Here is a 20,530-nt window from a genome sequence, read left to right on the forward strand (position 1 = left end):
CTGGTGGCAGCTGTCAAAGAGCAGGGTGGAGAGACCTTTCGATTGGGGAGACAGGGTCAGATAACCTCTCTCCTTCAGCAGGTGCAAATCGGCTTTCTGCTACTGAAAGGAACACAGTTGGTCCAGTTACAATCAGCTGAGGAGCCAGCCCTTGATGTTTTCCCAGGAAACATGAATTTGTGATGCGTGTGTGTGCGCGCACCAGGAGGGAAATACGTCCGGCATTACCTACAGTACGTGTATTTGTTAAGTCTGTGTACAATCAGAAAGGAAAAAGAGCAAGCATATGAATCCCTTCATGAAGTAGCGTAGAGAATACCAAACTGCAGTATTAATAACCTCCTGTTATTGAATACTCCATCTGTTCATCATGCCAACTTATCCTCACTTAGAGCACTCCCCTTGTCATAATATTTTGTACCACACTCCCCTCCCTCCTCGAAGCAGCAGTTCCAGTTTAGAACTAAACATTTGCCCAGTCATGTAACCCCACCGAGGAAATGGTCTCATTGCCTGTAACTGTTTATCTTTCTCCATAAAAAAATGTAACTGAACTCTTAACTTCATTTCTGAATTTTCATTTTCTGCTATTAATTTTTCCCGGAGATATGTCCATATCCATATTGGTATTCACAGATATTTCACTTGCGGTTTAAGTATGTTCTACTCCTAATGCTCATTCCTGCTGATACTTTGCCACATGGCAACTTAAGTAGTGCAAAAAAAAAAAAAAAATCATGATTTTCTTCTTACAGCTTTGATATGTATATATTTTTATATTTGCTAACATCTATAAATGGCAATAAAGTGGTTAACCACTTTAAAGTGATTAAAACCAAATTTGTTTATTTATACAAACCCCACATGAGGCACTTGGCTAGATGCTGCCCTAGTGATGCACAGTGAGAATCTACAGAAACTGTTGTTTGAGGGATGCCTGAGACGTCTCTACTGAGCCACAAAAGGCTTTCCCATGAATACAGGAGGAAAATGAAGAAAGTCAGGGGCTGCATAAACTTGTCCTGGGAGTTACCTCCCGATCCTGCTGGATAACCCTGTGAAATGGACACTACCTGGAGAACGATGGGGAAAAGCAAGTTATTAGGGAGCTGGAGCCAAGTTGCTAAAGGCTGCCTATAAGCTAAAATCCTGTACTTGTGCCCCAGATGGGTTCCTGAAACACACAACTTGGAGGCTGAAGCCACCCTTTATAACCTTTGGGTTCAGATACTCCCCTCTCAAACAAACCAACCAACCCCCTCAAACCCCCAGGAAAATCTACAGCCTGTGCATATGGAAACACAGAGGAGGTGATCCGCTCCTAGTATCGGGTGTGTCACTTAACAAAGTGAATTACTAGTGAATGCTGCCCAGGAGTCCCTGTAACTATTTGTATTAGCTACCTCTGATAATACCCGTCACCGCGGGTATCCTAAGCGTTGCAGACCAATCCTGCAGAATCCAAAAAAAAAAAAAAAAAGCCTTAAAATCTCCGTGCCAACCCGCTCCCTTTCTGTACGCTAGTTTTGAAAAATCACCCCCCGGCCGGTCCGGGAGTTCAGTCGGCAGAATTAACTCTGCGATCATCCCCGCTACACGATGAAAAACGCCTCGAGAGGAGGTACCGAAACTTGGCGCGGGGAGCTCGGCATGGCGTGAGGCGGCGGCCCGGAGGGATGTTCGCCGAGCCCGCTCCCCCTCACGGCCGGCACCCCCGACTCCTCCGGGGCCCGGCGTGGCGGCCCGCTTGCCCTCGCCTCCAAGTCGGTAAGAGCTTTGCCATTTCTCTCCTCCTGAGGAGAAATCGGCGCTTATATCTTAATTTTACCAGAGCCCGACCTCTCGTGTCCCGTCCCCCCCCGCCTCAGTTGTTATCTGAGGGGGCGGCGGGTGCCCGCGCACCCCTGAGGTGTTGCCGTGGCAGCGCGGGCTTTGGGGGCCTTTGCGGTGTAACCGCTGACAGAAACCCAGCGTTTTATTTCTAGAAAAAGAGCGCAAAAGATGGGATTTTCGTTCAGCCGGGCTCGTCTGTGCGGAGGGGACGGGAATGAGCGAAAACACCCTGTCATCTGCTGCCCGGCCGCGGATCCGAGGAGGAGCGGGGCGGCTGCGCGAGAGGAGTAAAAGTTTCTCAGATGGTTGGACCCGGAGCTGCCGGTGCTGAGGAGAGGAGAGGAGAAACCGGGGGGGAAGACGGCGGCGCGGGGCCATGGCGGCGCTGCGGGCCTCCGCCACCCTCACCCCCCCCTCCCTCCCTCATCGCCCGGGCGGGGCGGGGCGGGGCTGCCGTCAGCTGACCCAGCCGGCCGCCGGGGCGCCGCGTCTACTTTGGTTTTCGTCCGCCGCCGCCACCGCTGCTTCGGCGGTGAGGCGAATGGCGGGCTCTGGGGGGGGGAACCCCCCCATCCCCCGTGTGTGGTGACAGGGAGCGGGGAAAAAAGGAGGTCGCCGGGGTTGGGGCGCTGGCGATAACACCTGGTTTTGACCCAAATCTCGGTTTCGGTTCCGTTTGGGGCAGCGCAGAGGCGAAATGCTGCGTTTCTGTCCGTGCCCCTCGTCAGTGGGAGCAGGCGTTATCCCGCCCGAGGGGCTGGGAGGGGCGCGGGGCTGCGTGTGGAGGCCGCGTTGCGCAGCGGGGACACGGGTGGCCCGTGGGGGCTTCTGACCCCGGGGGGGCTTCAGCACAACCGCCGGTTTTTGGGGGCATCGAAACCTGACCTTTCTTCTCCCCAAAAAGGCGCCGGTTGGCTCCAGCAGCCTTTTCTGAGGATCGACCCCGCTCTGGAGTGACGTTTTGTTCATTATGCCCCCACACAGGATGGTGCGAGGAGCTTAAATACGGTCAATAAATTGTGATTAATTTGGTGCCACCGGATGGCATTGTTACGGTAGAATTTGGTCCTTTTTGTAGTCTGGGGGCAGCTTTCCAGGGCAGCAGATCCGGGCGTTCGTCCTGAGGAGCTCTGTGTGGGAACCGGACACCTGAGGTGTTACCGGGGAGTTTCAACGAGGAATAACTTACTAATAAAATGGTGTTTTCGCATTTAGGGACCCAGGGTGAGGATCGAGGAGGGTCCGGCACCCGTCGTCCAACATGCTTTGGGCTTTATGGGAATGTGCGGGGGACATCCCCAATGGGAAAGAATATCCGTATTTGGCCAATTTGCTGCTTTTTCTCTAAACCTGTCCCTGATGTTGGCGGTGCCGACCCCAGCCCTGCCGCTTTGGGGACAGTTTTGTGCCTCGAGTGTGGCGCGGGGGTTCCGAGGGCAGACCAGTGAGGCAGGAGACGGCAAACCTTGCTTACACTTGCTAGGAGTGAAACTGGAGTGTTCTGGGGTTTTGGGTTGGTTTTTTTTTCATCCCTGTTAACTTATAAGCAGGAAAATTCTTAGCTGAATCACAAAAAATAAGGAAACGGGAGAAGTGCCGACGTTTTGGGATGCCGGGGAGGGCGTCGAACGCAGCTAGCGCTGACTTTGTTGAAGTTTAAACAAACAAAAAAAACCAAAACCCAAGCCAAAGTAGCTACCTTAAGCCCTAAAAGCAGTTCAAGGCTTCGCTGCGCGCTTTGTCGCACCACAAACCGTACGCCGCCAGAACGGAGGCTGAGGCTCTAGGCCCGCTTAGCGCCCGCCCCTCTCTCTTTCTATCTTCGGTGCCTACCTAGAACCAGGAGATCGAGCCGGGGCGCGAAAGCCCCGCCCGCGGCGGCAGAGGCAGCGGCCGCTCCCCCCCCCCCCCTTCCCCGCCCCAGGCCCCTTCGGCGGGCGGCGCGCGTGCGCGCGGCCGGGGGCGGGGGCGCGCAGGGGAGGGAGGGCGGGCGCGCGGGCGCGGGCGCGCCGAGGCGCCTCACTTCAGGGGCGCCCACGGAGTAGCCGCCATATGCCGCGGCGGCGGCGGCGGCGGCTCGTATTTTTATTGCCGGCCTCGCCGTCGCGGAGCTCCGGCGGTGCCCCCCCGGCCTCCTGCCCGCGGCGAGCGCGGACGTAGCGTTTCAAATGGGAAGTTCTCACTTACTAAACAAGGGCTTGCCTCTAGGTAACGATCTCGCTTCGCGTCGCGTCGTTAGCCGGCCTGGTCGCGGCGGTGAGGGAACCGGGGTGGGGGTGGTGGTGGGCTGTGTGGTGAGGAGGAGGGGGGGGTGGGGGGGGGAAGGCGGTCGGCCCCCGCCGCCACCGCGCTTTGTGTGCTCGTCACCGCCGCTCCCGGCCCCCTCCGAGGACCCCCCCCCCCCTTCCCCGGCCGGGAGCGGGGCTCCCCTGACGGCCGCATCGCCGGCGCAACTTTGCCTGGCGGCTGCGGGGGTATTTGAATCAAAAAAAAAATAAATAGGAATAAAAATTAAAGGGCGGGCGAGGCGCAGTCAGGGGGCTGGAGAGTCGGCTGCGGGTATAATTCATCCTTCAATTAAAAAAAAAAAAAGTCCAACGGCGCTAAAACTGCATCCAGAATGTTAATTTGGGGTGGGTTCACCCCCCCACACCCCCGGTCCCGTTCGCTCTGGGGTTGAGCGGTGCCCTGGCAGAGAAATGCTGGTAAAGTGCCACGGAGAAAAAAAAAAAAGCCGTGCTAATATTTCAATAAACAGGAAGTTTAAAAGCGGCATTTTATTGCTGTAAAAAGTGCTTAAGGCCTGGCTGTTGAAATGATTTTGCTAAATCTGCGGACGGGTTATGTATCTGAGAGGTAAGGCTCTCCTCCGTAAATCTGAATTTCTCTTTTTCTTTCTCTCCTCTTCCTTTTTTTTTTTTTTTTTTAAAACATGTGCTAGCAAATGCATTTATGGATTGCTGCTGGTTTTTAAGGTAACATGAATAATATGTATGGGGTGATGTTACAGATATGCCTCCAGAATTGCTTGGCATAAATTACCATGTTAATCTGAAGGTGATTTTTTTTTTTTCCTTCCCCCAGACATAAGGAGACAGAATGTCGATTCTGTTTATAAACATTATCATTTTGTAAGCAAATGATACCAAAAGAAGGCTACAGAGCAGAGAATAAGCCTGTTTACTGTGTAGATGCGAGTCAGTCTGTTATGCTGCTTTGTTTTCCTCTAAAAAATTAAATTCAAAAGTCAGGATTTCAGTCATAGTACCGATCTGGACAGAATCATGGTAGAAAACGTTGTTATCGGCCATGGTTTTCAAAATTTCACCTGTTGTAACTTAAATTAAACATTTTAACGTCACCTTATATTTTAATAACTGTTGTCCTTATCGGGAAGAATGTTTGCTTTTAGGCCATGATGGAGCAGCTAAAGATAATCATCCCTTTAGCCTCATTGAAAATAATGAGGCCTAATAAACTGAAGTGAATGTGTACTTTTTTCCTAGGGAATTAGAACTACTATATTTGCGATGTACATACATGTTTCAAGTGCATCGCACTGATTCCTTCTCCTGGCTCTTAGAAGATGTAAAGATTCTTATTTAGCATTCGAGCCTGTTGGCAAGTAGCCTGATGCCCTTATTAAAATATTTTAAATCTCATTATTGTATCCCATTAGGAAGGGAACAAGAAAATACTAAGAAAAATAAAATGCATTTAAATAATTTCAGTTGTAGATTGAAATCCCATTGAGTATCACTTAAAAAATCTATATCTTTTATTAATAGAAAAGGTTAAAAAGCTCACTATAGACTATGCCAGTAGAAAGATAATTGTCCAGTGCATGTCTTTGTTCAGTGTTCTTATCTGTTTTATCTATTTTTAACTGTGCGTTGGTGAAACAGGCATGTAAAATTAGCAGCCCAAACTGCTAACTTTAGTATGTTTTGTAATGTTGCTCTTTATTGACCCCCAAAGGCAGCAAGATTTCAATATTGGAAATCCTTAACGTTTGACAGATAATATTCTCTTCGCTTTATTATTATGTCAACCACCCTGAGAGTAAGCAAGTGACAAAATATTTTGTCCGCTTGCAGTTCGCTAGTATATTTCAAACCAAAATGAAACAAACAACCCTCTCCCCCCAACCTGCCACAGTTTTCCAGTCTGAACAAGGAATAGATGTTTATGAGGTAGCTGCAATTCATAAATAGATGAGAGAAATTGAGGGACTTAAAACTGTTCCCTCATTTTTGTCATTGTTAGTGTAAAATAATACTTGGGATGTGAATGGAGTTTCTCTGTGTTTGATAGCATTAAGGGCATAAATTGGTGCAGAGTCAGTGGTGTGTTCTGTGTCCTTGTCCTTCTGTAAACACCCACACCCCCCACGTAGTGTAGATCCAGTATTCCTCCATTAAGGGATATGTTATTTCCTTACTGAATTGGCAAATAAAATAGTAACAATCCTGAGAGTTGCTGTAGTCATGCTCATTGGAAGAGTTTAGTCAATGAAACTACTATTTTGAAATGAAACTACTACAGTCACCTTTGAATTTTTCAGTTCAGTGTTGTCATACATAGTTAAGGAGTAGCTGGAGCATGCAGCTTTTGAGCGCACAGTATGGCACATGTAAAAAGCTCATCATCATAAATATTGTATACGCTATGATACTTTATCATAATGTGGAGTTCCTGATAGCGTGACAAAACAAATTACAGGTGCCCTTATGTTTGTCAGTTTGGTTAGCTCTTGACTTGTCCTTCTGTATCATAAAGATAAATAGCATCTGCCCTTTGTTAAAAATATGTGATGCTTCAATTTACTAATCTCTCTGTTTCTAAGAATTAGCGTTTTATTTACAATGTAAACGGAGCAGTCGCAGTACTTAGCCGAAGGTGTGATCCGAGAGATTAGGATTGGGCTGGATACTGTGAAGTGTTACCATACAGATACGGTAGTGCACTTGCCAACGTTTTGAAACCTGAAGTCAGTCCCTCCTTAACAAATAAGAACATTTACTGCAGACTGGTGACTAGGCTGGGTAGTTCCTTTTGGGGAGAAAACTGATATTATGCCAAAGTAGCTGTTTACATTAACACAGTAAGAATGAAGAAAAAAAATATTTTAAAAAAAGCTTATTTTACAAGAAAATAGTTTGAACAGCGATAAGTGTAAGGAAAGGCACAGATTTAAATGTCTTTTAAGTAAAGACGCTGAGAAGCAACATGATCTTTAATTTGCTTCTATGAAATATAACACTTACTTGAAACCATGCAAATATTTTTGGACTACGATTGCTTGTTGCCATTTTGTCTTTCCTTACCTACCATGCATTTGTAGTGACTATGTTTCTTGAAGCTTATCTGGAGAGGTTGGCTACTTGTGTGTTAGAGACCTGCCTTTAAGAGTAATATTTGGGTTTTCGCCTCCCAAGCCAGCTGGGAACATTGATGAGGTGATACTCTCCAGCATGTGTCAAGCTTTCAGATCCCATAGCAGTTGGCAGTATAGCAACATAGCAGCCTCATCTGAGGCTCCCTAACCTTCTGGCCCCATAATTATTTATTTAGTGAGAGAGCAGAGATGGAGTTACACTTTTAATACGTGTCCTAAAATTGAAGGTGAGGATAAAAGTTGTAGTACATAGCCCTTTAGCCTTAGTTCCTCTGCCACACGTGCTTTCTCACTCCCAGACAGCGTAGCAACGGATTTACAGTTTGGGAAGGAAGACAGAAGTTCCCAGCTGTGTTTTTGGGTCTCTTTCTCCTCTGCCGCCTTGAGAGCAAAGATGATGATTCATTTTAATCTATGTATTGATTGGGAAAAGATGGCAAACATGCATTACAGATAAATCTAAAATTAACATTTCCTGCTGAAATACAACCCCTTGCTCCCTCACCAGTATTCCTCTGGGAGAACTGGAGAAGTGCAGCAGCGCTTCCGGTTGTGGTGGGCGTTTTAGGATCTCTGAGCTGTGATTACGATAGGATCCTTTCCAAGGCACAGTAATCCTCAGCCGGTCTCCCCAAATGATTAACGTGCTCAGAAGGGTTTTGGGAATCTGGCGGCATCAAAGCATTGTCTGGCTGAAACTGATGTACGACCTTATGCGGCGGTATTGCTGGGAGGGAGAAGCGGACTAAGTATTTCAAATTGTTTATAATGTGAAAAAGGGTGCCGTAAGTCCCTGGATTAGACTTTTTTTAGGCGCTTGTGGGGCCCTATGCTTTGATGTTCCGCTTTGGTTTGATGGTTGAAATGAGTGAAAACTTCAAATCGTTTTTGAACCTGACCAGAGACCTAGCCGGTTCCTCGAGGAATACGAGACAGTCCCTGGCCTCGTCTCATTTGTGCCGCCTCGTAGCTGCTATCTGCGGGCACGTCGGGGACGGGGAGTATCTGGAGCAGAGCGTGCCTCCACCACACCCTGGGGCTCTGCCTGCCGCCAGCACCAGAGCCCGGCGGGAGCTGGCAGCGCTGCTCGCTTGGCTGGCAGAAGGACGGCTACCTGCACCGACGTCTTTACCTCTGTGGGTGCTGCAAAAGTAGAAGTCATGAAATAATGATTAAAACCCCCCTCACAACGTACAATTAAACTCCAGAGAAAAAGAAATCACTCGAAAGAAACCTCTCCTCAACAATATCTATATATTAGATGAATAGGTTAATTATTTTTTGATGTGCAAAACATAACGCGTTTATGTTTGCTGCAGAAGAGCAAGAATTTAATTTTTGAGGAAGATGATTATAAATTAACTCGTCTCTTTTATGAAATATTTTTGTCATTTCATCTCAAACATATCATGTTTCCTGTATTATTATTCCATTTACTAATTATCCAGTTTGTGTCTAATCAACATAATTGAAAATTGACATTGTTTGATTTTTTTTTTCTTTGAACTAAACGTTGCTAATGCTATAGCATGTTTCATGTTGGTATTTATTTTGGATGACTGTTGCTCATCTCTGCATTTTCATCTTTTATTATGCCTGCCTTTTTCAAGGGGCTTTTGGAGGAACTTCTTGCAGTGTACCTGCCAGGGTAGTCAGCCAGAAGGGATTCTCTACAGAGAGCAGAAAAAGCTGGCCTCGGGGCAATTGTCCCCACAATTGTTCAGAGTAATTGTAAAGTTGAGGTTTTAATAGAAAGCTTTTATTTCTGTTACATATGCAGCCTTTGTAGCCTCAGTATTAAAACACGAGGTAATGTGATTATATAATTTTGCTTTACATTAGGTATTTTAAGGCATATTTTAATAGTTCGATTTACAGGTCACTGAATGTCCCCTATCCGTGCCCAAATCGCTTTCCATGAGTTGTGCCACCAGCGGCAAAGTTACATAAGTCTGCAGTGAAAGTTGTTCATGCTTTCTGACTCTCTGTGTATGCCAGAACTCACCACATTACCCCTCCTCTCCTTTTAGTCTTTTTAGGGGAGCTCTGATGCCAACTCACAAAAAAAGGAAGGAAGCAGAGAAACGTTTCTTACTTGACTTGAGACACAATTCCAAAGTCACATATGCAGTCCAAATTTCTTATTGTTGGATGTGCACTAATGGTCTTCCTCAGCAGCCCCAATATTTTTTGATAAGATGCCATCTTCTGCTGTTGTACATGGACACACCCCGTGATAAAAAGTGATGAGAGGTCCGTCCCAGCAGGGTATGCTGGAAGCTTTGCAATTAATTCTCACACTACTGTGGGGAACGTGACGAGCGCGTAACTGTTTTGCTGCCTTTTAAAGCAAGTGTTGCTTTTGCCACCTTCAGTGCTTGGTTGAGACAGAGGCAACAAATGTCTGTAGTTGGGAAACTACGATGGGCAGCCCAGTGTTACGCACGTTTACCTAAATGTGCCTGGCCTTGTGCAGAAGGGATGTAGGCTCTCATCCACATTGGACAGTCGGAGCAGAGTTTAACCACAGGTAAAGTAGACAGTGGTTTAGGAAAGCTGAGTTCTAGGGGTAGCAAAAGAGAGTGGTCCTGCTGTCTATTTTGCTCATGTCAGAGCCTCCAAAAGCCATGCTGACTGCTGTTGCTGCTGCCATGTGGCGGATTGTTCCTCTCTCCCACCCTCCAAACGTGATCAATAGGAATTTGCCCATGACAGCCGTCTGATGATGGCAGGAATGGCAAATCCAACTCTCTGAGGCTCTCCCTGCTGCATTCTTGTCGAGCTGTATTCCTTTCCTGTGGCAGGAGCATTACACCCTGGACCATAAAGCCCTGTACCTGGCGAGGCAGAGGAATGGCCAATGTGCTGTCCTGCGTCACGCTTGGCCAGTGCACTGGCGAGTCAGAGCTCAGAAGAAAGCCAGGAGAGAAGCAGCACTGCAGGGTATTTTCATCATCTTCTACTACACGTACATTTTTTCACTCTGCAGAATGTCATCGTCGCCCCTGGGTGAGTCAGAAGTTGGGAGAATGAGCCAGAAAGGAGCTATAGTAAGATGTGTGCTCTCCAGTCAGATTGGGCTGATCTGCATGAGGATTTGCAGGAAGGGAGTGCTGCCCCAGGCAGCTGTTAGTCATACCCATAGTCAGCGAGAGGTGCTGCTAGGGGCTGACAGACAATAATGTCTTTGCCATTGGTGCAGATCCCAGTATCTTTAATTTATAATTGCAGAATTTCTGTTGGCTTCTGTGGGATTTTTACCTGAATATGGTTTTTCAGAATTAGCCCTCTATTTTAAGCTGAACTGTCCAAAATTACCATTGCTTCTTGCATATTTGCAGCATGGCACTCTGAATCCCATGAAGAAAATGTATGGCTTAGCAGAAACAGTGGTGTGGAGCACTTCATCAAAATTCCCAGATGAGTCAAATTTCATTAGATGGTTCCGGCCAGTTTGTCTCTTGCTGAGTGTGTAGCTTTAGTCTTTGCAGAGTCATGCAGGACAAAAGTGTTTAGCAGAGATAACCACAAGCCAGTCTCCAAACTCTTAAACTGATACTTAAATATTTTTTCTCTTTAATGTGTTGTACCAGATATGTTAAACTGTTTATTTTCAACCAGATAATGAGCGTTTTCACATTAGTGGTCTACCAGCCATCTTAATGCATGTCTAGTGCTTCACTGAATAGTATTAATGTGTATCACAGCCTTTCTCATGTTGTTGATTTTCCCGTTCATATAATCAGCATTACTGAGAAGTGATCTTCAGTAATTCAGTGTTCTATGTGTACGTTCCCATGCTGACCGGAACTGGCTAGCTAAGGCTTTCTCTATCTTAGTATACTATTTCTTGACTAAGAAAGGTCATTAAGATACTGACCAAGCCACTGCAGCATTTTAGGTTTTGGTTTGCGTCCTCACCACATTCTCTCTCTCCTGCATGCTAAAAGTCTACCTCTGCTAGTTGAGCTCCTTTCCCAGGCTGCCTTGTGCCAGGATTACTGCCTTTCATTTCTGCTATCAGCTTTTGGTGTGGGAAGTCTTGTTCATTTTGGCTTGTTTGTTTTAGCTCTCAGCATCCTTTAAGATGAAAAAATGCAATATCAATTTTCAGTACTTCTATAAACCAGTTACTTGCACCTAAAGGACTTACTACCTTCACCCTCAATCAAGATTTGTAGTTAATACTGCAGTCACTTTATTCCTTGGTTCTGTCAAATTTTCGTTGATTTTTCAGCTCCTGCGAGACTGTCAAAACCTGTTTGAATTGTGTTGAATTTGCAGATAGTTCTTAATGTGGGATCTTTTCTTGTTATCCTAAAACTAAAGCAGCTTCCTACATCTGCTCTGTTTGAGATTCGCGGTCAGCAGTTTAGCCACCAAAGCACTACTCCTTTGTGAACTTTGAACTCAGCACAACCAGACAGCAGATTTTTATTTTGTATTTTTACAAGCAAAAGCAACATCTAAGAAAATAACCTTTTATCTGTGTAGACCTAGATGTATTTTAGCCATGCCAGTCTAGATAAAAAGAATGTCTTGCATTTTTTAAAAGCTTGTGGGAGGAGGCTCACAATAGAGGCTCCATTGTACTGTTAGTACTGAGCGTACAGGAAATCACAAATTAGCTATGACGAGAGTATTGCAGGGGAGTTTTAAGTTTACTTAATTCCCATAGTATTGTATGGTTTTGAAAGGGTTTCACAATACATTGCCTTTCGGGTTTGGTTGTGTATGTTGTTAGTATTTGGCATTCCTCTGTTCGAGGCTTTCTCTTACCATGCCTTTGTTCAAAAGGTTTCATGTTTTGAATCCTTGAATCCGGATGACTTTCTTTCTTACTGTAAATACAGAGGCATACAAATACGCTTGGTATTTATCTCATGACTACCCTGCAGCCATCTAAAATTTAAATCTAGCATTATGTATTCAGCAGTGAGAACTATCTCCTTAGAGCAAGCAGTAAAAAAGGATTTTAAGTAGGAATTTGGAGAACAGTAAGCTGCAGGCACAACTTTTCCTTTCCTAGCAGATTTTGATCCTGCAGGATGTTGAGTTCCTCAGCTTCCAGTAGATATTGAGGGGAATTGGAGTGGGCTTACAAATCTATAGGATCCTGGCTGCATCCTACATACTAAGCCCAAGTTATTACAGGATAACTCTTTTGTTAAAATTTTGTCCGAAGATTGATTTGGCTCAGTACTTGTGGTTGAGGAACAAGTTCTGTCACTCAGTTGAAAGAACTAGGGTTATGAGGACTCACCAAAATCATGAATCTTATTTTCTTAGTCCTGTGAATAAAGAAAGTACAAAACAGTCTATTGCATTGAGTTGGTAATTTAGAACCTGAAGTACTATGAATACTACAATTTTGCATTTGTTTTCATAACTTTGCTAGCATCTTTCCTCTGGACTTGTTTTTAAAGCTGTTAAATTGTGTTAGCAATTTTTGTGAGCTTTGTGGCTTTGTTTTCAAAAAAATACATTAAAAAAATCTGTTAACAAATACATAAATAGAAAATATTTTCTTATACCCACAAAGAGTCAAAGGGGAAAAAAAAAAAAACCCAAGAAATTGAAAATAAAGATTGGAGTTTTTGACTGTCCTGGGGACGCTATCTTAGAGGAATGATGAATTTTTCAAAGTGTGGTTTACACAATTCTAGCAGCTATTGAAATGCCCTGAAGACTTATTGGCAGGAGGGGGTTTTACTGTGCAGGAGAAAAAGGATCTCAAAAATAATCTAATTCTCTCTCAGATTTTCAAACAGATTTAGTAAAAATTAGGTTTCATTTTAGAAGACTAATTCCAAAAAGAACATTAAACAGTGATTATTTTTACAAGTAGTAAATAACCTTGTCTGTTACGTCTAAGATTTCTTTGATCACGAAAGTGCATAGTGAAAGAAGCAGTCCATGAATAAGCCGTGTGATACCTGGGAAAGTGCTCACATTTAATTAAGTACAATTTTAAATCAAGTTAGTTAAGCTAGGGCAAGCCTGTTTGAATTCTTGTTTAAGTGTAAACTAGGCTTATTTCACATTTGCATTAACATATTTAGGAATCAGCAAAACCAAATCAAAATGTGGTACTTTGCAACAACTTTATATTGGGCATTTGTGTTCTAGTTTACAAGCATACTTGAGCATAAATACAACTCCTTTGTGTGGATTCGTACCGCTCTGAAAAAGGAACTTCACTGAAGCACCTATGTTAAGAAATTAGCGTCCTACATGAGAACTGAATCACCTTCTTGAAGTCTTCTTTTTTGTTTTGTTTTCAAGAAGTTTCTCATTACTAAAAATCTTAGGTAAGTACTGAAGTAAAGCGAAGTGCAGAGGAGCTGACTTTCAGGGGAAATTTGGTCTAATTATTGACAGGAGAGTTGGAAGAGAGAGGGGAGCAGAGACAGCAGTGCTAGCAAATGTTCTAAGTGGCGGTGGAATGGCCCAGATGATCTTGGTGGTCTTCTCACACTTGTGAGTAGCCTCAGGAGTGAGCTGGGATAATTAATTTAATTTTTCTGTGCCCAGTCCTGCTGTGCATTCAGTGCAGGTAGTGATGGTGAGGTTACCTCGGAAAGCACTCTGGGATCTGTTAGAAATGGCACTGAATTAGATTAGGATTTTGTTGTTAATGGTGCTTTGAGTAGGTGCTTGGTGGATCTTGTTTGTGTCTTGTTTTATCACAGAGAAATGGTTTGGGAGGCAGTGTGCTTTCAGTTGTGAACTGCATTAAAGTAAATGCACTTAATAAAAAGACAACCTGTAGCTTGACTGAACACAATGCCACACAAAACATTCTGCTGCGGTTGAAGGGCTTACTTTTTTCACATTACAAACGTACTTTCCACCATTAAAGCTCTTCCTCTTTAAACAGCAAAAAACCCCTCCAGTATATTTGAATTGGGAAGTTGTATTTCACCACTCAGCTTGACAGGACATGCATGCAAACAAACCAGCAAAATACTGGTAAGTGATGAGGCTGCAGCTCCATGTGCTGTGCACTGAAATACGGGGAGTACTCTTGCTCCTGCTGAGATATGAAGGCTTGGAGTGGAGACATGATTGCGAGCTATTTTTACTTAACAGTTGAACTTTGGAAGAGAAGTAGTAAGGGATAATTTCTTTCAGTTTGAGTTTGCACATTGTACAACTATTAAAAACTTCAAGACGACTGTTAAGTAAAGACAGCTACTTGAAGTGCCAGATGGAAAAGAGCAAGAAAAATGCCTTCTGTTTAAAACAGGAAGGGGATTTTTGCTCGTTTTGTTTTAGGGTCTTCTCCAGTCCACACAGTTGCCGTGCTTGGCTCTCTCCAGTTCTATTTAATAGTTTGATCAATGATCTGGATGAGGGGTTTGAGTGCGCCCTCAGTAAGTTTGCAGATGACACCAAGTTGGGCAGGAGTGTTGATCTCCCCGAGGGTAGGAAGACTCTACAGAGAGATCTGGACAGGCTGGATCGATGGGCCAAGGCCAACTGTATGAGGTTCAACAAGGCCGAGTGCCGGGTCCTGCACTTGGGTCGCAACAACCCCATGCAGCGCTACAGGCTTGGGGAAGAGTGGCTGGAAAGCTGCCTGGTGGGAAAGGACCTGGGGGTGCTGGTCGACAGCCGGCTGAATATGAGCCGGCAGTGTGGTCAGCTGGCCCAGAAGGCCAATGGCATCCTGGCCTGTATCAGAAATAGTGTGGCCAGCAGGAGCAGGGGAGTGATCATCCCCCTGTCCTTGGCACTGACGAGGCTGCACCTTGAATACCGTGTTCAGTTTTGGGCCCCGCACTACAGGAAAGACATGGAGGTGCTGGAGCATTTCCAGAGAAGGGTGACGAAGCTGGTGAAGGGTCTGGGGCACAAGTCTTATGAGGGGTGGCTGAGGGAACTGGGTCTGTTTAGTCTGGAGAAAAGGAGGCTGAGGGGAGACCTGATCGCTCTCTACAACTACCTGAAAGGAGGTGGTAGTGAGGTGGGTGCTGGTCTCTTCTGTCAGGTGGCTGGAGATAGGACGAGAGGAAATGGCCTCAAGTTGAGGCGAGGGAGATTTACGTTAGATATTAGGAAAAAAATTTTTACAGAGAGGGTTGTCAAACATTGGAATGGGCTGCCCAGGGTAGTGGTTGAGTCACCATCGCAGGAGGTATTTAAAAGACATGTAGATGTGGTGCTTAGGGACATGGTTTAGTGGTGGACTTGGCAGTGCTAGGTTAATGGTTGGGCTCGATGATTTTAAAGGTCTTTTCCAACCTAAACAAGTCTATGATTCTTCTGTGTTGCAGTTTCTGTTATGGGCCCCATTCGTGCATTAGATTCATAGCAAGATGCATTTCTCTCTTGCTAATTGTATGACAGAATGCAGCCTTCAAATGATGTCTTTGTCACGTGGTACCAGGTCTGCATCACAGCATCGGGCTGCATTGCTGAAATCGGGATGGCACTTTTTTTAGTTGCTACTTTCATTGTCCAGTAAGTGCTCTTACAGACATTGCAAACATTTCTGCTATTCTAGAAATGCACTGGCTCTTTCAAAAGCTGTCGTGGTTTGTGAAATCTGATACTGGCTGTTTGGTTTGGATGTGAGACCCCTTGATTCATTCTTTTGCAGAGTAGTTGATCATCATATGTCCATTTTATATGGATTTAGTTCAAGGTCTATGTTAGTTTATACATAACTTGGAATAATTGGAAAATGTGAAAAATGTGGAGTATTCTTAAGTTGGCTAAAATTTTAAAAGGGCGTCTTTTCCTGCCGGCATCTGGAAGTCAGCCAGGTGAAAGTTAACATTCCCACAATACCTTTTCTGTGGGATAATGGGCAAGTTCAGGGCAGCATTCTTTCTTTCATTTATATAAACAGACTGTGCTGGCCAAGGCTATGGGAGAAGTGTTGCTGAACATGGAATTGTTGCTGTTCGCCCTCCCAGTTGTTGTTCTGTTGACAATGATTTATTTTTTTTTATTTCATTATTGTTCTCCTGTTTATATTTAAATAACATGGAGTCTTCTGCTCTGTTACCATTTAGGATCTTGCCCAAGGCAGTGCTGTATGAAAAATCAATGCACCCTACAGATGATTTCATACGTGGTAGTGAAATGATGTAGCTAGTATAAAACTAACTTTCAGAAGCTTCCAAAAAGTAGAAAGGTGTTTGTAGAACAGTAGAGTCTCTTTGACAATAGATGAAAAGAGGTGAAGGTCTGAGAAGCTGAACTGACCTTCTGTCTTACCCGGCTTTGCCACCCCTGGTCCTTCCAAATCATAGCAGGAATAAACTGTCAGGGAAGCGTGGAGCTGGGTGTGCAGGTACTGTCTGCTTTGTGGCTGGCTGACAGCTTTCAGTTGTTGCTGCTGTTTTGAGTAGGGGTAATTTTTATAATACTAAAGATTGGTAGGAATTTATTAAAATACATTTTTCCCCATCAGAATTCCTATCTTTGTACTTTAAGAGCTGCTGAACAGTTTTGCGTACTGCAAAGGTTATCACGAAGTGCATAACCTCTACATAGAGTTTTATCAATCGGGACTATTCAGTGTGTCTGAAGTGTATGTGTAGATATTTAAAATTTTTATTTTTTGAGGATACCAAGCAAGAATTCAGTGTGTACTGCCTCAAAGTAGTAATTTATACATGAAGAACTCTTGCAGAAATCATGGCCTCTCCCCCCAGATGAATTATCATTTTTCAGCTTCTACAAAAACTGCAGTAATGCTGGGTCAGTTAGGTGTGGCCAACTTTAGGTAAAAGTTGGGGAAAGGTAGCGAGTAGCATCAAGAATTTCAGAGATGCTAAATGTTTACAGTTTTCTTGGGCTGTGATATAAACACTGTTCTTATTAAAAAATCATCTTAGTGACTGAAGAGTTTTTTAGCTTAGGTCTTTTCTACCAGAATATTTTTTTGGTTTTGCCTATAAACGGCAAAGCTTTTCCTAGAAAATGCATGGGTTTTGTTACCGATGCTTGTTTAAAAGGGCAGCAAACAACTGTCACATCTAAAAATTCAGTTCCTAGTGAATTCTGAATTGACGGAGGAAGAAAGTCTGGTGAAACCCTTAATCTTTCATGCTATCTGGATAAGCTGGAATGTGGCCATATACTTATTCCCTTTCATCCACTGATGTCAGAGGTCCCTACACAGACTGAAGCTAGTAAATGAACCTAAAAATCGTTTTATGTAAACTTTGCATTTTTCCATGCAGTGTGTAGGCCCATTGTCATGTAATCTGTATGTTTATATAAATGTGAAGTCAGTAGGATGGGTATGGGCACTTGTAATTTTCTGTTCTCTATTCATGCAGAATGCAGCAAAATAATAAAACCCAAATGCACTGAAATGCATTAATGGTGGGATTTCCAACTTCCAGTTCTGTGACCATAATTTTTCATTTGTTTTAAACCTCTAATGACTTTTAATATGTTTTCAAGAACTAAATAGGAGGAAAAGCACTGTTGCTTACTTGATAAAATAAAGACGTATTAAGAAACAGAAATTTATTGTCCTGTCTTCAGTTTGTATTCATTTAGAACACAGGTTTTATGGAGCTTTTAGTTGGAGATTATTTAGTTCTCTAGGTTTTAAAGAACGAATACTCTAACTGCTGTTTTTATTGCATGTAAATGTCAGTATCTTGGAACCGGCTATATTTAGGTCTGTAGCATTCTTTTCTATTCAATATTTCTAAGCTTCCTTGCTTGAAATGAGTCTATTTTTTCCACATACAAATGCATACATGTGTGGAACATATATGCCATGATTTTGTATATCAACTTCTAACTTATTTTTTTACTGTAGTACACAAAGTGGTAGCATCTTTTTATCAATTGTAAAGTTGAAATCGCTCATACACATACAAAATTTTAATTACATCACATATGTATAGGCACATTATATGAGCCACTTGTGTGCAGATATATATCTGCTCATTCCTAATGCGCTTATTTTGCAACTAACGCTCAAATAGCGGGCTACCTTACTCTGCAAGCAACTCTGCTGACAAATTGCAGAATGCCAGTACAACTCGGTGTGAATCAGGAGCAAAGCAAGACCTTCTTAGTTAAAGACAAAAAATAAAATCCTAATGAAAGATGTGCACTGAATAGTAACTTGTGCTTTCATGTCTACCAACTGTGAAACCTCCATAAGAATTGCTACTATTGTACGAATGTTCCCTCCTTCTTAATAGAGGTGTTCTGTATCCTGTTTTTCTTGCTGACTAGAGAATGACAGCTTTTAGAAGTATTGTAACGATGAAGTGCCATTAGCTGTATACCATTCGCATCTTAAATTGCATCCTTTGTTGTATTCTTTCCTGTTCTTGTAAAATAGTTGGTTATGGTCAGGATCTTGATTTCCAGCACTTCTGCTTTCTTTTTATTTTCTTGTTTTGCAGGTTATTCATTTTTTGTTGAATTATATGTATTTCTGTGATCAGTTGGCATGGAAACATGGCTCCTTTATAGGCCAGTTGCTTTTAGCATTAATTTGCAGGTACTTGTTTTTGAATGTGAAAATGGAAACCATTTATGTTCTTCACCATTCCCCATCATTAATACTTGCGTGCTTTCTGATGCAATGTAAATTATCTTTCCTTCTGTCTTAGAGGGGAAAATGTACTCTTGTTTTAAAGCTGGGGGGGGGGGGGATAATACTCTGCTGCATCATATACACTGTATTAAGAAGACAGTACTTTGTATAAAAATTATTTTTATACGTGTAACTCGACAGAATTAGTGAAACAAAGACTAACACCAAATCTTAGTTTAAGCCCAGAAAGTATGTAACACTTTTCAATAATGGAAAGTCACACCACTCAATTTCTTTTTTATTAATGTATTTATTGATGTTACAGTTCCTTTTTTTATTTGAAGAGCGCCCTTTTTTCTTGTAGGGATTTGCTGAATTTCACTTGAAAATGTTAGAGATTTGATCAGTACTGACAGAAGTGGGGGAATACTTTCATTGGTATTTGTGACTTTAGTTAGTGGAGTTTGCAGTTTCCGAAATACCTCAATACTGGCAGAAGTGAACTTCTAGACATTTTTATAATTACTGCAGCAGTATTCATGGTGACATGATGGTATGCTGTAGTGACTGCTGCTTGGAAAAAAAACCAAGTAGCATTATTGCACGTCTTCATCATGAAGAATAGTTAGACTATTAGTGTTCACTTTTATAGAAATTTGAAACTGTATCTGAATACATACTATTTTAAGTATAGATAACTAGATATCTAATTTAAGCCCTGCTGTAAGCAGGTGCAGACTGTCTGCTCTCGGTGTAGTTGCTTTCAGGTTCTTTAGGATGAGATTCAATCTCATTCTAATTCCTAATAGCTACAGACCATTGTCTGAAGAGCTTTATACAGATTGGATATGCAGAATAAAAATAAGGTTTGAATTAATTTACTTTGGCTCGTACTTCTCCATCCCATTCCAGACTTCAGACACTTTGTTTCACTGAGCATTTCATAGGGAGCATGCAAAACAAACAAATTCACTTGATACTGCTCATAACTCCCTTTTACATATTTAATAAACAATCAGTTCATCTGGCCTATTTGAGCATATTGCTGCACTGCTTTTTCTTTATTCCCTAAGTTAAGTACACGCAGTTCAATTTAAAAAGCCTAAGTCTATGCAGGATTTGACATCTCAGTGAAAGAAGTACAGATCTGCAGATTAGGAATACATTGTTCATGCCACTAGTCCTATTTTATGAATTTCATGGTATTACTCAGCAACCATGTGGCTCATTCCCTCTGGATATTTAAAAAAAAATAATCAGAAAATAAAAACAAACAAAACCCTATAGGTGTAAACCCTATGTTTTCACATTTAATATTGTCTTTAAATAACTTCAGTGGAAAAAGAAATGGTTTGCTTCATACCAAACTCTTCTACCGAAACTGTTCAGAGCCTCCTTGTAGTTACTTGCAAGTGGTTTTCTCGGAGGTTGAGAGTTTAGTACAGAAGATGAGGGCTTTTTGTCTTGCTTTCAACAGCTTACAGATCAGATTTTTACTAACCATGATGCAGCTGTGAAAAGAAGTTAGGCTGTGCCACTTCCTGTGTGACAGTATCTCATCATACACACAGAATAAAACCATTTCTCGCCTCTCCCCGCCCCCTCCATTCTCTCATAAACAAATGGGTCTGTTAACAGAGAATGGTGAAAAATAAATGGATGCCACCCTCTTATCATCTCAATGTGCTTGTCAGAGTAACTGGAGACAAGATGCACTTCTGTGGCTGTTGTAAACTACTTTTTTTTTCCTCCCCATCGTTCCCTGAAGTGCCTCA

The 20,530-nt window shown here is 43.1% G+C and overlaps 1 protein-coding gene across 11 annotated transcripts in view; it reads left to right on the forward strand.

Moving 5' to 3' along the window:
• Window positions 1-20,530, forward strand: part of CTBP1 (C-terminal binding protein 1) — a 244,849-nt gene that overhangs the window by 170,630 nt on the left and 53,689 nt on the right. For 2 of the 11 annotated variants that reach the window (XM_069795690.1, XM_069795689.1), the window contains exon 1: window positions 3,825-4,041. The exons of 5 other annotated variants lie outside the window; for them this stretch is intronic. Coding sequence is in view for 3 of the 6 variants with exons in the window: in XM_069795689.1 (XP_069651790.1) it covers window positions 4,002-4,041 (40 nt within the window). In the remaining 3 variants the exon portion in view is untranslated. Of the gene's footprint in view, window positions 1-1,514; window positions 1,768-3,824; window positions 4,042-20,530 lie in introns of those variants that run through there. 4 more of the 11 variants (XM_069795699.1, XM_069795705.1, XM_069795687.1 and 1 more) reach the window with 3 other exon arrangements.

The sequence above is a fragment of the Haliaeetus albicilla genome, chromosome 1 (assembly GCF_947461875.1).
Source record: "Haliaeetus albicilla chromosome 1, bHalAlb1.1, whole genome shotgun sequence".
Classification (NCBI taxonomy): Eukaryota; Metazoa; Chordata; class Aves; order Accipitriformes; family Accipitridae; genus Haliaeetus; species Haliaeetus albicilla.